Consider the following 18,133-nt stretch of genomic DNA (forward strand, 5'->3'; position numbering starts at 1 on the left):
CACTGAACAACAACAACAACATTTCATTGAATGTATTCTTTAGGCATCAACTCTAATGATTGACTTTTGCTCCATCAACCTGTTGTCTTTGAAGGAATATCATTTAAAAACTTGAGAATGGTACACTTATTGCCCTTTCTCTTTCCATGAAATATGGTGGGAGTAGATAAGTCAGATAAAGTATTAAGGCACTGAAAACAGTTTCTTGTCTTTCCAAAAAGAAAGAAAAAATGATAGGATCAAAACAATACAAAAAGAATATTTTAAAGATTTTAAGTTTTAGACATGCATTACAGGAAGTACAACAACCTTCAAGGATCTAAACTGCACCTTCTTCTGTAGGGATTCCTTTAATTTGGGAATCACTAAGTTTAACTCTTTACAAAATTGTCTCTCAAATTGTTCAGAATTGCAGATGAACTGAATAATAGAGGATCTTTTCTTCGGCCTTAATCAGAAGAAAGCTGAGGTTAAAAGAAAGTCTTAAAGGGCGGGAATAATTTGAACATGTGACTAAAAAGAGGTCATGTCTTACCTGGTCTGGGCTGAAAGTTTTTAAAATGGAATTTTATTGAATCAGCAAAGAAAGGCCCTCACATGGCAACTGGGGACCCTGTGCCCATTCTAAGAAAACAGCATCACATCAGAGAAGTGAATGTGCTTATTTTCCTACGATCCAAGATTCTAAACAGTGCTGATATATCTCTTTCCATCACAGGGTGTCACCTACCCAGCATGTCATGGGATATGGAGCAAATGGGCTCCCCCTTTAGAGAGGAGTCGATTGGCAACCACCTCCTTTTGTGGTGAGTAATACGTGCAGATACAGTTATGTGCATAAAAGCTTAGGAACAACTTTTGTAAGAATTGAAAGTTGCTAAAACTCATCTGTAAGACCATTTGAGGTGTGTCTTATGAAATTAAAAGACTCTTACTCCTTGGAAGGAAAGTTATGACCAACCTAGATAGCATATTCAAAAGCAGAGACATTACTTTGCCAACAAAGGTTCGTCTAGTCAAGGCTATGGTTTTTCCCGTGGTCATGTATGGATGTGAGATTTGGACTGTGAAGACGGCTGAGCACTGAAGAATTGATGCTTTTGAACTGCGGTGTTAAAGAAGACTCTTGAGAGTCCGTTGGACTGCAAGGAGATCCAACCAGTGCATTCTGAAGGAGATCAGCCCTGGGATTTCTTTGGAAGGAATGATGCTGAAGCTTAAACTCCAGTACTTTGGCCACCTCGTGCAAAGAGTTGACTCATTGGAAAAGACTCTGATGCTGGGAGGGATTGGGGGCAGGAGGAGAAGGGGATGACAGAGGATGAGATGGCTGGATGGCATCACTGACTTGATGGACGTGAGTCTGGGTGAACTCCGGGTGTTGGTGATGGACAGAGAGGCCTGGCGTGCTGCAATTCATGGGGTCGCAAAGAGTAGGACACGACTGAGCGACTGATCTGATCTGATCTGATCTGTATGTGTACATGAGGAAAGGTTTTTGACCCACCATTTCAATTTCTTTAATTATTACTGCTCCCTCTTACATTTTGTATTTTTCTGGGAGTTTATTCATTTCTTCTGGATTTTCAAATATATTCATTCTTCTACTCCCTCTTACATTTTGTATTTTTCTGGGAGTTTATTCATTTCTTCTGGATTTTCAAATATATTCATTAATTATTTTTATTATAGTTTTTTGAATTTGTTTTTTATTATAGTGTTGTACCATTTTTATATCTCTGACTTGGGTGTGTAGGTTATATTCACTTGTGTAGTCTTGTACTCCTGGATATGTGTTTGAAGTATGTGGATGAGAGTGCATATACATCCAAGTGTGCAAGGATGTGTTTGTAAGATCCAGTCAAGGAAAATGAGATGAAGTCAAGAGTTTCTATTGATTTCACTTACCTTTCTCTCATTTTCTCTTCTACTTTAGGTTCCTATGCTGGAGCTGTGATTGCAATGCCTTTAGCTGGCATTCTTGTGCAGTATACTGGCTGGTCTTCCGTATTCTATGTCTATGGTATGTTGCATTTCTGTATAATAGAATTAAAAGAAATGTGCATAAATTAAAGCAGTGTGATAGATCAATGAATATACTTCTGTTTTTACTCACTATTGTTTTTTCATTGATTCTTTTCTTTATAATCTAAGATCAAGGGCAATAGTCTATATCTGTGATTTTCTCTGTAATGTTATTTATTATCTTTAAAAACAATCACATTGCTGATGGAAACTTTGTAATGTACAGTATGTGTTGCCCTTGATTATGAAAACTTTAATTTAGCTCTTGATTCAAAGCTGATTAAAAGGAAGAAGCTAGGCAGCACCAACTTCTCTTTTTGATTCTTGCTTTCTTGGTCATTTCCCTGATTCTATTTCCTTGAGACTCAATGGGATAGGAAGCTTAAAGGCCATATTAGTGTTAATGCAAACATTCAATCTTGTGATGAAATATTAGCAGTTTCTGCAGGGGCAGTACATTTTAGTCCACATTTCCCCAGGATAAAAGAAGATTAAGCCCCCAAGTGGAAATAAAAATGACAGGAAGCCCAAAGTCCAAACTCCCTTTCTATTCATTTTCTAACCAGAATATGGAATCTTACTTCTTGAAAGTATCCCATAGTCTCTCACTAAGATACACTTTTTTAATAAAGAGAAAAGAAGAAACATAAGAGATCTGGATTCCAACTGATGTTGTCACTAATTAATACCAGTTTTGGACATGGTCAGGAGAATCTGAAAGATTAATGAAGTCATGTGGGAGAACAGAACAGAATTTGGCTGCTTCCAAATGTGCTATGATCCATTTTCATTTTGAAATGTTCTCATCAAAGCAAATTCTTATATTTATAGAATATAAATAGTGGGGGATCTTATCCTGGTTTAAAAGCCATGGTTGGGTTTTGGATTCATGAATACCCTAAATGGCGAGCTATATATGCAGATGAACATATTTTTGTTTTCTTGGGAAATTTTTTAACAGATTTTAATCCATAGCTTTTGTTTGATTTTATTTCAAAGCCCATAATTCAAAGATATTTAAAGCACTTACTTACAAGGTATGTAGTAAAGTTGGTGTGCTGCTGCTGCTGCTGCTAAGTCACTTTAGTCATGTCCAACTCTGTGCAACCCCATAGACGGCAGCCCACCAGGCTCCCCCGTCCCTAGGATTCTCCAGGCAAGAACACTGGAGTGGGTTGCCATTTCCTTCTCCAATGCATGAAAGTGAAAAGTGAAAGTGAAGTCGCTCAGTCATGTCTGACTCTTCGCGACCCCATGGACTGCAGCCTACCAGGCTCCTCTGCCCATGGGATTTTCCAGGCAAGAGCACTGGAGTGGGGTGCCATTGCCTTCTCCAAAAGTTGGTATGGCCATCCATTAAATTCTCTAATTTGTGCCTTAGTCCATTATTTAATTGAAGATGTGATGTGACTTTAAGAATATGAATTTTCCACAAAGAACCCAAGAAAAACCTACCTTGCTATTTCAAGCTATATCCCATTTCATACTTATCATTGAATGGCTTCCCAGGCGGCACTGTGGTAAAGAACCCACCTGTTAATGCAGGAGACATAAGAGATGCTGGTTCAATCCCTGAGTCAGGAAGATCCTCCGCAGGAGGGCATGGCAACCCACTCCAGCATTCTTGCCTGGGAGAATCCCATGGACAGTGGATCCTGGTGGGCTACAGTCCATAGCGTCGCAGAGTCGTATACAATGACTGAAGTGACTTAACACACATGCACAATCTGAAAATATCATAATAATAGTACTTGCTTACTTGCTGTATATGACAAAAGCTTGGTCTTTGAGCCACATGTTCAATATTCATTTTTTTTTAATTAATGAGATAAGACCCATATGGCAGCTTAAGTTTTAAAAAGATAATGCATATACAGCAATTAGCTGAGTGTCTAGCACTTCAGATGTATTCAGTTAGTGGAAATTATAATTATTACTCAATTACAAGAGTTCTCATTTATTGAGTGCTTATCTTGTGCCCTCCACAATGCTAGTTTATGTATTGTCTTCTTTAACTTCTGTTTGCAAAAATCTTATTAAAAAGTGAATTATCTCATTTGGTAGTAGAAATTTTCAGAGATTTAGTTACTGATTAGAAGTTGTAGCTAATGAGTGACACAGCCGCAATTTGAATACGGAAGAACCGTATTCCACAACCACTACACTCTACCAAACTGTCACACACCATCTGATTCCAAATTGTGTTTGCTATCACATTCAGTAATTAAAAGGGCACAGTACATCAGAAGTTATGATATTAAGAAGCACTTAGAGACTGACTAGCCCCTCACCCCCCAAAAAATATATATATATAGTATTATAGCGATCAGGGATTAGATTGTTACCCAAAGGAGAAATAGAACAGTATGAGGAAAAAATGAAATGACCAGTTGATGAAAATCAGGATACATTATGTGAATTTTTTCTGTTATTGATGCTTCAGATTTATATTGCACAATAAGGGCATATTTTAGTGGTGAAAGTGCTGAATAAAGGGATGAAATAGAGCTTGCAGTAGCATGTTTATTGTATTGGAATTTATAACTTTCATCTGTCCAAACAATGATCAATAGGCAATAGTATATGCTGTGGTATACAGTCACATAAACTGTTAAATATTACCACATTAATTATAGAAGCCCATGTTTCATGTACAGTATCTATTCAGGCTCAAATATTCTTCTGAAAGTTGAAAGTGAAAGTCGCTCAGTTGTGTCCGACTCTTTGCAACCCCATGGACTTCTCCAGGCCAGAATACTGGAGTGGGTAGCCTTTTCCTTCTCCAGGGGATCTTCACAACCCAAGGATCGAGCCCAGGTCTGCCACATGGCCAGCGGATTCTTTACCAGCTGAATCACAAGGGAAGCCCACCAATACTGGAGTGGGTAGCCTATCCCTTCTCCAGGAAATCTTCCCAACCCAGGAACTGAACTGGGGTCTCCAGCATTGCAGGCCAATTCTTTACCAACTGAGCTATGAGAGAAGCCCAAGAATATTCTTTTAGATTTTATTTAATAATCTGTTTACTAGATCTGGGAATTGCATGGACAGAGGAGCCTAGTGGGCTATCATCTATGGGGTTGCAAAGAGTCGGACACGACTGAGCGACTAACACACACACACATTATTAGATCTGCACGTGCTAACAGGAGAGGGGAAAAAGCATTTCTTTCCCCTGGAAATGCAGACCACTACCCATATTAAAGACAGACACAAATAAAAGGATTTACTTCTAGTGAAATTTTTTGAGGACAGGAATTTTTTCTTGTTTATCATATTTCTCTCATTCAGCAGAGTACCCGGAAAAGTAACTGTTCAGTAAATATTTGTTGAATGTATGAACATGTTACAAACTATACCATTCAATAATTATTTATTGTGAGTTTCCTGTGTTTCAGCAGTGTTTAACAGTGACAAAGATTAAATTACAGCACCAGTCTTCAGATTGCATGAAGTCTAGTGACAAAAGACAAGTAGAGATGGCTAGGTTCATTTGGAGAAGCATAAGCTCAAATTCACATTTTATAATCCTGTTACAAGATTACTATAGTTTTATCCCAGCTACTGACTGTTAAATGGAAGTAGTTAGGGGATTATGCCTTTCCTTGACTTCCTCCTTTTGAACTCTTACTTTCAGGGAGCTTTGGAATGATCTGGTACATGTTTTGGCTTTTGGTGTCCTATGAGAGTCCTGCAAAGCATCCTACTATTACAGATGAAGAACGTAGGTACATAGAAGAAAGCATTGGAGAGAGTGCAAATCTTTTAGGTGCAATGGAAGTAAGAACTTTATTATGGTGTATATTCCTATTCTTATTCTCCATCTCACCTCTCTTCGACCAAGCAGATTGTTTTATGTGTCCCTTTCAGCAAAACTAATTTGGTATCAGTCATGATTGCTTTTTTTTTTTAACTCCATGCGCATTCCCTGACTTAGAAATGATTGCTCCTTCTTCCATCTATGATTTTTTTTTTCTTTAAGTTTCCTTAAGCACCTTCAAATTTTAACTGGATTATAGCTATAATACTGTAGCTGTAAACCTCAGTAAATTTTTAAAAATAGCTCAACATAGCTAATTGAAACAAAATTCAATTAGTATTTGTTAAATTTAGATTACAGGAAATGTCAAATCACCTAACACAGTCATGAAAGGAGATATTTTTATTCACTGAATATTCTAAATCTAAGTTTTATACATGTATATTTCTACATAATTTAGTAAATATTAAAACATTAGCATGCCAACCATAGGTAGCTAATCTGAAAAATATTCTTAATATAATATAACCCTTTTATTGATAAAATATTACCATTTTAGGATTATCATATGAAGATCAAGTGTTATTGTAAAGGCTTTTTCTGATTATAGTTTAGTTTCTTGGGCAGGATTTGCTGATAGAGAAAGAAATGCAGTTCTATATCAGTAATACAAATATTTTAGTACACATATTAATACATCATAAATAGCAACTAATAAATACCCATCTGATGCTATAAAAATAAAATAAAACCCTTAAGCAAAAATATTGTAGACAGTCTCAGTAATTCAGGACCTAATCAACTCAATTTCTTTATGCTAGGAGTTGAAAGTTACTGTTCATTTAACCAAGGACTCTTACGCATTATGCTTCCCCCCAACTTCAGTTGTATTTGATTTCAGCTCTGATTCTCTGCTTCATTTGTTAGGGAAGGCCTGTCCTTGGCATCTCATTCTAGGAAAAAAGGTCTGTCACTCATTGTTGCTGAGGGCATCTTGGTCTTTAATGAATAAGAAAATGCCATATTGAGTAACATTCGAAATTAAGTCGGTTCTTTAAAAAAAAAATCTTACATTGTAGTTGTTCCATTAGCTAAATAGTCTGGCATTAGAATGCACCCCTTCCTGTTTTCTTCTGTAAATAGACTGATAATTTTTTTCCTGATGGTAGCTACTCAAGAAACAAGTGGTGATGTGGAGGCGGGTTCATACTTAGCTTCCTGTTCTAGTCCAAAATACTCTGATTAGCCCATATCATCATTGATAAAATATGCTTCTTTTATTTACCAGTTCTTGAGAGATTGTGTGATGTTGAGGTGAGGTATATATTTTTTAAAACAGCAAGAAATTTAGTCTAAGTGAAAACCAATTTCTGGAAACGACTCAAAAGAGAGTAATCGGTAGATTGATAAAACAGTATAGGTAAGCTCAAACTCTCCATTTCTTAGACTTTACTATTTTTACAAACACAATATTTTACTTCTTACTGATTTTTCTTTTTTTTTTACTTTCCTGAAGTAAATTTAAAAATGAGATCAAATGGGAATAGAACTTGTATTTTAGTTATTTTGAACTTTTTATTGTGATCAAGTTCAACATATAACAGAAAGAATAAGTAACAGGAATATCTATATATCCACTGCATAGAAACAAAAGTTTTTAACATCTTGCCTTATTTATTTCACTTTTCTTTTTGTTGAGCAATTTTAAAGTAAATGAGATGTCATAATACTGTACCCACAAATACATGCTTCTCTAGAAAAATATCTCCTTTATAATCTAAGTACTATCATCATACCTAACACAACTAAAAGTAATTCTCTAACATTATCCAATACTAGATCATATTGAAATTTCAGACGCCCAGTTCAATCCTAATATCTAATCAATATTCATGTCTTTTGTAGCCATTGTTTATGAAGTTTAGATCAAATTAAGGATCACATATTGTAGTTTATTCTTATGTCTTTTAAATCTGTTATTTTTCTTTACAAAATAATTAAATATGCATACAGAAAAATGTGCAAATATAAGCAAATAGCTTCCTGAATTTTTACAAGCTAAACACACGTATGAAGCAAACAACCAGTTCAGTAAATAGAATGTTATCAAAATATCATAAGTCCCCCTACAGCCACCAACAATTTTTTAAGAGATATGACTAGACACTTTCTCATACATTTGATGAAGTGCTTTGTGGCCTGAAGAAAAAGTACTTAATGAAGATGATCCTGATATAAATTAAAAACAGCACCTTCTCTGCAAGAAAAATATTTTCTTCTTAAAATCTTCTGAAGTTATTACTTATTAAAATACAATGCTATAATAGACGTTCTTGTATTTGGTCATTTTTATTATCTTTGAAATAAGTATATTCATCTGGCACCATTTTTCTAGAACTTATCAGGAAAAAATTCTTTTAAATTTGCACTTTTTGAATCCATCTATGATGGTGTCGCTAGAAGCTTTTACCTAAAGCCAAAATACTCACTATTTATTGTTAGGACAGGTTTTTGTTTTTGATTTGTTCCCTGTGATCACCACAATGTATCTTCCTACTATATCACTTTAAAGTGATCTATAAAAAGTTTCAGGAACACATGTATACCTGTGGCGGATTCATTTTGATATTTGGCAAAACTAATACAGTTACGTAAAGTTTAAAAATAAAATAAAATTAAAAAACAAACAAAAAAAAAAGATTCACAACCACTGCTAGTAATTATGAGGCTCTACACCCAGCAATAATGACTAAATCTCGTAAAAAACTGTTTGCCACCTCTTTTACTAACTTATTAGGTTGAGAATCCAAGATAGGGTTTCCCTAGTTGCTCAGAGGGAAAGAATTCACCTTCCAATGCAGGAGACATGGATTCGATCCCTGATCCGGGAAGATCCTGCATGCTGGGGAGCAGCTAAGCTCCTACTCCTCCCCAAGAGAAGCCTTCTCAATGAGAAGCCCGTGCACTTCAACTAGAGAGTAACCCCTACTTGTCACAACTAGAGAAAAGCCTGCACAACGAAGACCCAGCACAGCCTAAATAAACAAATAATATTAAAATAAATAAAGCCAAAATAAATAAATAATACTAAAAAAAAATTCCAAAACTAGTGATAAACATTTATATTAGGCTATTGCTCCTTCACCAAAGAGTATTTCTGTGTTCAAAATAAAGAATTGAGAAAGTGTTTGGAACTATGAGAGATTTTTCTAAGGTCTAAAAAATATTAGTATTGAGGGAAGATAATTGCTTTGTATTTGGGCATACACAGCATCTTTAAATATACCAGGTATAATTTTTAAATGAGTGTCATAAGCAAAGCTAATCATATTTAAGTTAATTTTTAATGTCTTGAATATCTTAAATAGCTAGTTATGATGTGCTGGGTGGCCAAATGCTTAACCCAGATGTATACCATGTGAATTTTAAAGACTCTTGCTCTCCAGTGTCACAGAATTTATACTGATATCCACTGGCTATCAAGAGAATTTGTAGTTAGGTAATGTTGTCATTAACTTTTGATGGGGTCTAGAATACTGCACATTTTTCTTATTTTTCTTCTCCTAACTGCGTTGAATTTTCAACATTTTATATAAAATATGTCAGATACCAACAAGGTCATTGATTTGGCAGCAAATTTCAAATGAGGCCCGATCTATCACTGCCAAAACAAAACAAAAATCTTGGAAACTAGGATCTATGCATTTGGAATTACTTTTTGAGGAAAATAGAATCTTATATATTTCTAAAATGGAAACAATTTAATCAGAAGAAGAGCCGTATCTTCTTTTCTTCTTCCAACAATTATTTATGCAGCTAAGGTTAACTGGATTGTTGCAGTTAACGACTCACTACCTCCTGCCTATCTCCTACTCATGTTTCAGCATACACATCCTAAAAATGCAAAAGTATCTATGATTCTCATTTAAGTTAGGAAATATTTTAAATGATCAGAATGGCTCTTTTTTTGGAATTTCAGAAATTCAAGACTCCATGGAGAAAATTTTTTACATCTATGCCAGTCTATGCAATAATTGTTGCAAACTTCTGCAGAAGCTGGACTTTTTATTTATTGCTTATTAGTCAGCCAGCATATTTTGAGGAAGTCTTTGGATTTGAAATCAGCAAGGTATGTAAAAATTATCCTTCTTTAAATAGAGCATTACTTTTGTACTTTAGTGACTATTAAGTTCCTTTGCCAATATTTTATCTCCTAAATTTTATCTTGAAAATTAGAATTACAAATGAATATAACAGTCTTTTGGACTCTGTGGGAGAGGGAGAGGGTGGGATGATTTGGGAGAATGGCATTTAAACATGTATAATATCATATATGAAACGAGTTGCCAGTCCAGGTTCGATGCACGATACTGGATGCTTGGGGCTGGTGCCCTGGGACGACCCAGAGGGATGGTATGGGGAGGGAGGAGGGTTCAGGATGGGGAACACATGTATACCTGTGGCGGATTCATTTTGATATATGGCAAAACCAATACAATATTGTAAAGTTAAAAAATAAAATGAAAAAAAATGAAAAAACAAAACAAATGAATTCTAGTAAACAAAGACTAAGTTAGGCATCTGAGTGCCTATTACATTTAAATGCCTGCTAAAAACTGTTGCTGGGATATAAACAAAACAGACCTAGTCTTTGCCCTCAGAGAGTTTACCTCTTGGTTGGGATGGGCAACAACAATAGCCTTTTTCTTGTAAACAAGCATAATTCCCTTTAAGTTTCAGGTCAAAGGCAATACATCAGTGAGCAAAAAAATATTTCATTTAAATGAAATTGTATTTATATAATTATCAATCTAACTCTGCTTCAACACCCTCAGAAATCTGTCTGGCTAAAAGATTTGAGGATAGCAAAAATATCTGAAAACATTCTTGTATCTTATTTATCCAGTTTAATCATTTGGCAAGCATTTATATGTGAAGATTTATGTGTTATATTGAGAAATAAAAATGTGGTTCCTCAAGTGTTCACAGCTTGGTGGTGTAGACAAAAATAAAACATTTCCAACTACAGCACAGCATGCTCAATGCTACATTTATTTGTAGGTATGAAAATATAATCATTTTAAGATTCTTGTAAGGATTAAATGAACATAAAATACTACAATATATTGAAATTTACAAGGTCTTCTCATATTCATGAATAACCTGTATTGTCCACCAACTGAATAACTATCATCATTTCTATTGAAATGATGGAGAAACAGAAGCTAGGGAAAGTATTTAAATTATCAAAGGCCAAGCTAACAATAAGCGACAGAATTAAGTTTAAGCCCATATCCTTCGATTTATGTTTCAATTCCCTTTACTATGCCATTCAAATTCAGGTAAACCATAATTCATTTAAACATGAAGCAAGTATTTGCTCAATGCCATCTCAGTGACAAGTGCTTTGTTGAATACATTTGTCTGCTTTGGCCACGGACTTGCCATTTCTCTTCATGTCATTACATAAGTCCAGCTGGGCTCGCTATTCATATTATGCCTCTTTGAATGACTATCTGAGGCCTGAAACTGAAGAAAACCCGAGTTTAGGAGTAGCTATTCTAAGAGCTCTTTTGTAATCCCTGTTTCTAAGGAAACTGCTTCCTCCATGCCTGAGAAGAATGACTGCTTTAGACAGGGCTCTTCTCTCTGGAGCTGATCAAACATTGCAGGGTAGCCTTCGGGAGCCCTGAGAGGTGTTATACGTCTCCACAAAGGCTGCTGGAGGTGTGAGTCCATTTTCGCAATCTAGGACAAGTGTGACACTGAGAGGCTATTAATAAAGTCTAGTCTCATCGGGGAGAGTGAGGGAACCAACTGATGTTAATGAAACTGTGTGGGCATTCTGGCCCTTAGCTCCAATTAACAGAAAGTGCCTGAGTGAACGATATTCTGCAAAACCTAAATGTAATCAGCATCTATGTTGATTAATTCACTTATTATATTTTAATTACAATTTTGATAAATTCTACACATACAAATCAGCCTGAAGATCTTGATCATACTGGTTTTAAAAAATTACCGACTTATCTAAAGTATGTGAAAAGGAGATGATGAAGGCAATAAAATATGAGATTTGGATCCAGGCTGACATGGTCCTAAATCTAAGCTCCGCAAGAGAGTATTCATACATAACCTTGGTCCTGTTCTTGAATAATTGTCTCCTCGGTTTTCTGACCTGTAAATAACAGTATTAAGACTGTCTTTCACCACAGTGCATTAAGTAGAGTTCCCTGTGCTATACAGTAACGCAATATTGTAAAGCAACTATACCCCAATAAAAATTAATTTTAAAAAAAGACCATGCTTCAAAAGTGCAGGAAAATTTAAGTGAACTAAAGTATTTATACAGAGGATTGTTTTAATCAGCCTTAGTTAAACTGAGTGTCCTACAGATACAACCACAAGTACAATGACTTTTTCATATGTGTGTATACACACACACACACACACACACACACAGACACACACACACAGACACACACACAGACACACACACACACACACAGTCTCAGCCTATACTCATATATAAATCTTCTCAACCTCTTGAGAATGGCATAATCTTTTTAAGTCATAGTTTCTTCATCATTGCAATGAAGATAATAATATTAAAAGTTTCTGTCTGGAGTGAAAGAAAGAATAAAATTGCTTGGATATTTAAGCTATTTAGAGTCATTTAGTATCTCAATTAGTCATTAATCATTCCAAGTCCATGGTCGTGATACCACAGTATACAGCATTGTAAAATAAAACAGAATCTTTTCTTAATCCTTCAGTAATCTAGTTTGGAAGGACACATCTGTACAAATAATGAACATTTATCTAATATTTACTATTTTCTAGGAATTGTCCTTCAAAGTATGCTTAGTAAAAATCTTCCTTATATATTGATGTGTATGAAATTTACTAAGTCCATATGTGTGGTAATACACAATTAAAATACATTTTATTCACAATTTCTGCCTCCGTGATGCCCAGAGGACAGTGTTTTACACATAATTGTTGATCAAAAAAATGTATGTTTTGAATTGATGCTGGCAGGTTAGGTTTTAAATTGGGCCATTTAGTATGATTAGTTCAGAAACTAAGTATGCTATGTGACAGTGTAACCAAATATTGCTATTTGACATGGAAAATGCCTAAAACTGAGAATTGATCTGTATTTTCTGAGCTCTTAATCTATAGAAACTAAATATAAAATATATTTAACATGCAATTAAGGTTTTATCTTTATTATGAATTAAAAACAAATTTTAAAATAGTCTCTTCAAGGTTTGTCAAACGTATTTCTCTTCTCTCTGATTTTGTCTCTCTTTCTCTTTTCCTCTGTTGCTAATGATAAATTTCTACAAACATATTTAAGACTATAAAATAGGCACATAAATGTGAATCATTCTGTGATAAAATTCAAGATAGTTTACTCTGAAACTCAAGATTTACTGACACATAGCAGAAAAGAAGTGTTATCGTCTAGAAGAGAAACAAGAATCAAAGTAAATATTCTTAGCTTTTCTCATTTATTCTGTGGGAGTTATTGCTTACTCTGAGAATGAGTAGGTGGTCATTTACAGACAGTAGTTTTTCCTTCCTTTGTCCATAAAGAGCTTACAAGACCATTAAATTGCCCACATTACTTATTTCTCTCCTTTTTGTTTTTCATCAGGTTGGCATGCTATCTGCTGTGCCACACTTAGTAATGACAATTATTGTACCTATTGGAGGGCAGATTGCAGATTTTCTAAGAAGCAAACAAATTCTTTCAACTACTACAGTAAGGAAGATCATGAATTGTGGTGGTAAGTATGCTAAGAACACGTTTTTACTTCACAAAGTTCAAATCGACAGGATTCAGCTTTTTCTATGCATATCACGTATGCTATTAAATTTATACCTTTAATATTCATTCAGAATCATTCTCCCATCTTCAAATATTTATAACTTCTAGTTTTATATAATTGCATAACTAACTTGACCCTTCCCACTATTGAAACTTAAGGTTGTTTTTGTTGTTTTTCTTAAAACACAAAGAAGGCTTCAGTAACTTCTGTGAATAAATTACCGTTATTATTATTTTGAAGATAGAATCCCTGATGTGTTTTTCTAGGTCAAATAAGTGTGATCATTTTTAATAGTTTTGACTCACTGGAAACATTGACATAAATTTCTGAAGTATTTTCATGTGTCTGTTTCTGAAGGTTTTGGCATGGAGGCAACGCTGCTTCTGGTTGTTGGTTATTCTCACACTAGAGGGGTCGCAATCTCATTCTTGGTACTTGCCGTGGGATTCAGTGGATTTGCTATTTCTGGTAAGATACCTTTTTTTAAAAAAATGTACTTGTAACATTCTGATTTTAAAGAAACTTATATTCTACTTTCCTCTAACATTTTGACTGTTGAGAAAGTTTACTCAACATATTTCCACTAGAAAATAACAACAATGAAAGTAGCTCAGACAATGCAGGAGACCTGGGTTTGATCCCTGGGTTGGGAAGATCCCCTGGAGAAGGAAATGGCAACCCAATCCAGTATTCTTGCCTGGAAAATCCCATGGACAGAGGAGCCTGGTGGGCTATGGGGTCTCAAAGAGTTGGACATGACTGAGTGACTAACACATTGGTGTTTGTTACTATTCACTACCTACTTACCCCTGCTTATCCCCTCTCCTTTTTTTTTTTTAAATGAGCATCTCCTCTTCTCTATGGAGTAAATATCACATGTTAAGTATTGGATAACAAATCATACCTCTTTCTATTTTCATTATATCTCTGAGCTAAATTATCAAAAATAGTTAAGCACATGCTATGAACCTGGTGTCTTTTAAGGAGGTTGGTGAGGGTGGTGGAGAATATTTTGTAGTCACCTACTTCTGGAAGGTTTGGGATTCTCTGAGTCACACCTTCTGTGTGTATTTCAGGTTTCAATGTCAACCACTTGGATATTGCTCCAAGATATGCCAGTATCTTAATGGGCATTTCGAACGGTGTTGGCACATTGTCAGGAATGGTTTGCCCTATTATTGTTGGTGCAATGACAAAGAATAAGGTAAGACAGAGCAAGAGATGTTCATTTGTAGAATATTCTCTCTCATGATTAGGAAAAGCATCTGTATGTTCTCTGTGGCATTCTGCTTGTGGTCCAGTCACCACATCTCTGAGTAGGGGATTAACTGAGGCTCAGAAGAAAATCTCTTTCCGAACTCTGAGGGAGCCTGCTTCTCCAGCTGATAAAGGTTATACTTTCAACACCTTCTAATACTTCTAGTATCCCTGGTGTGGCAAAAGAACAACATCCTAGCTCATTTGAACAGACAAATGGAAATCTTCACAGCTTTATTTGTAAACATCAATTTAGACTTCTCTGTAGTAATTGATGGACGGATATTGCTATCAGTATTTGTTTTTATAGGCAGAGTTTCTAAATTAGGGCTTCTCTGGTGACAAGAATATTGTTATCAGTATTTATCTTTATAGGTGGACCTTTTAAATTATGGTTTACTAAAAGGAAATAAAAGAAGTGGGAGAAAAAACTAAGTAACGCAATGGAATTTACAGAAAGATTATGAAATTTAAAAAATGAGCACACCATAGACATCTTTGGAGTTCTATTTCAGAACTTTAGACTAAAAAGTTTTAAATAATGAGAGTCACAGTAATATAGAACATTTCACTGACAGTGTTTGTTAAATAGAAACAGAACAAGGATTTCCCCTGAAGATAGCATTTTAGGAAACGCTTAATGGTGGAACATTCAGAGAAAATGTTAGGCTTTTCAAACCCAGGGAGTTTGTTCTCACAGTGCCGCTTTTTGTTGCTGCAGTCACGTGAAGAGTGGCAGTATGTCTTCCTGATCGCTGCCCTAGTCCACTACGGTGGAGTTATATTTTATGCAATATTCGCCTCAGGAGAGAAGCAGCCCTGGGCAGACCCTGAGGAAACAAGCGAAGAGAAATGTGGATTTATCCATGAAGACGAGCTCGATGAAGAAACAGGGGACATTACTCAAAATTATATAAATTATGGTACCACTAAGTCTTATGGTGCCACAACACAGGCCAATGGAGGTTGGCCCAATGGTTGGGAAAAGAAAGAGGAATTTGTACAAGAAGAAGTACAAAACTCATACAACTATAAGGACCGAGATGATTATTCATAACAAAGCTAATTGCTGGATTTATTTTTAGTGTTTGTGATTAAATTAATTGTGATTGCACAAAAATTTTACAAGATGTGGTGTAAACACGTATACATATCAACCGGGCAAGTCTTGTTGTAAAAATGAAATCAAAACAAACTCATGAAGTTACCATCAAGTGCAATCTATAGAAGTTGTGAAATTCCATCATTTCCATTCAAGTCATCCATTCTTGCATTTGTGATTTAAAGGTTGGCTGGTCAAAATTGTAGAAGCAAGTAGTTACTCATTAGATTCATATGAGTTAAAACCCATCACCACTTAATAAAGCACAACTAAAACAGTTGGCACATCCCATCCTACAAAGGTTAGGAAGCCAAAGCTACTTGATCATGCAAAATGCACTTACATATTTGTTATACTATATTGCAAGATATCGTGCAGAAGTCCTGTTAAAAAAAGGTGAAGTTGTCATGTTGGCTGCATCGGGTGTTGGCAACATTTATTGAGTATAAATCATAGAGTTGAGATATCTCTCATGTAGAGAAGAATGTTGTGGGCTAGCAACTAGCAAGGTGTACTAAATAATTATTGTTATTACACAATGTAGACTATTTTGTTGATTTTCAAGAGGAATATCTTGCAGTGTTTTATATGAAATGCTTGGGCACAAACACTTTTATCTGTGAAAAGGAAGTCGTAGAGTGAGGGGTATGCTTCATGTTCTTCCATTCATTTACCTAACAGTATAAAACACTTCACACTTCAATAAAATCTGACTTTTCATGTAGCATATCACATAACTTTTTTGCAAAAATATTAAAAATAAATAGACTTCAATGTATTTTTTATTACAACTTTGTACTGGTTGTAACTTTCATTAGAAAAAAAAAAAGATGCATACACCATAAAGAATCTAATAAGAAATTTACTATGGAGATATAGCCCTTAAAATGCAATATTAACAGCAAAAGAAATAGACATGATAGAGGTATCTTTGTTCCTTACTGATTAAATATATATGAAACTTGTGCCACAGAGCTATATATAATATGAAAAGGTAAACTTAATAGAGATATTATAAGTAGATGATTTTATTATTTAAATTCCCACTAAAATATTTGTCTTAAATATATAGGACAATAAATTATATTAAAACTATAACTATATATATCTGTATATCTTATACATATCCATACACATATACATAATAAACGATCTTCACAAAAAACCAAAAATAGCATACACCTAATGTTGGGTTAGGGGACTGCAATTTCTACTTTCATAGAGTCATAGAATTTTAGATGGGGCAGAGGCATTTTGCTTGTCATTTCTTAATATAACTCAACAGAAATTGCAACATTTGTGTACCGAGCAATAAGTGCAATGCATAAAATTTCCTGTCTGTATATTATCTTCATTTTGCTTCCGGTAGCTGTTCAGGTGGTTGGAATGATTTTCTTCCTTTAAAAAGTTAACATCAGACCTCTTTATGATGTTTGAAAATGACAATGATACATTTCCCAATTCAACTTAAAATATTATTGGTGTGTTTAATTGTCTATTCTGGATATTTGATCTGCTCATTGTATTGTGCTAGTGACTGGAGGCCCTGCTACTGCAAATATAAAACATAAAGTTTGTTTTAAAAACGCAAACCATTCTTGACCTTAAGATAATAAAAATATCTTTTGCTTTGTGTCTCAAAGTGATATAATGTGATCATCGCTTTTACTGTGTTGAATGAAAAGATATGGACTATCATTTTGTTGCTGCAAAAAAAGAAAGTGTTAATAAAATGCTCTATTTATCCTTTTGCACAAAAACAGTACATTAATTTGGGGTCATTTTTTGTTGTTGTTGTAGCTTAACTTTGTACAGTTTAGCCTGCGTACACCCCAATGAAGTCAAATGTAGGGTCAGGAAAATTAGCCTTTTCAGCCACTTGAGATTTAATGGAAGTATATGGCATTCTTTAGATTGTGTGGGATGTGATTCTGCAAAAAGAGTTTTATATCAAGAAATAGGTCTCTAAGTCAAATTCTATCTTTCAATGCCTGGTTTCTCATCACTAGTGCTAAGCTTTAAAACATTAGGAAAAAAACTCAAAACTTGTCAGGTCAATGATACTACTGAATTTTCATTGTACATGTACCTTGTGCTGGGACTGCTTTAATCATTTTGTGTTGAGTATTTTATGTAACGCCACAAGGACCC

At 34.9% G+C, this 18,133-nt stretch overlaps 1 protein-coding gene across 1 annotated transcript in view; it reads left to right on the top strand.

Annotated features, from left to right (window-relative positions):
• Positions 1 to 16,196, top strand: part of SLC17A6 (solute carrier family 17 member 6) — a 39,914-nt gene extending 23,718 nt beyond the window's left edge. Inside the window, exons 5-12 of the mRNA XM_055581368.1 lie at positions 719 to 806; positions 1,937 to 2,023; positions 5,663 to 5,805; positions 9,765 to 9,914; positions 13,449 to 13,581; positions 13,981 to 14,091; positions 14,700 to 14,827; positions 15,602 to 16,196. Coding sequence (XP_055437343.1) covers positions 719 to 806; positions 1,937 to 2,023; positions 5,663 to 5,805; positions 9,765 to 9,914; positions 13,449 to 13,581; positions 13,981 to 14,091; positions 14,700 to 14,827; positions 15,602 to 15,937 — 1,176 coding nt within the window. The 3' untranslated portion in view covers positions 15,938 to 16,196. The remainder of the gene's footprint in view (positions 1 to 718; positions 807 to 1,936; positions 2,024 to 5,662; positions 5,806 to 9,764; positions 9,915 to 13,448; positions 13,582 to 13,980; positions 14,092 to 14,699; positions 14,828 to 15,601) is intronic.
• The last annotated feature ends 1,937 nt before the right edge of the window (positions 16,197 to 18,133 follow it).

This window comes from Bubalus kerabau, chromosome 5 (genome assembly GCF_029407905.1).
Source record: "Bubalus kerabau isolate K-KA32 ecotype Philippines breed swamp buffalo chromosome 5, PCC_UOA_SB_1v2, whole genome shotgun sequence".
Classification (NCBI taxonomy): domain Eukaryota; kingdom Metazoa; phylum Chordata; class Mammalia; order Artiodactyla; family Bovidae; genus Bubalus; species Bubalus kerabau.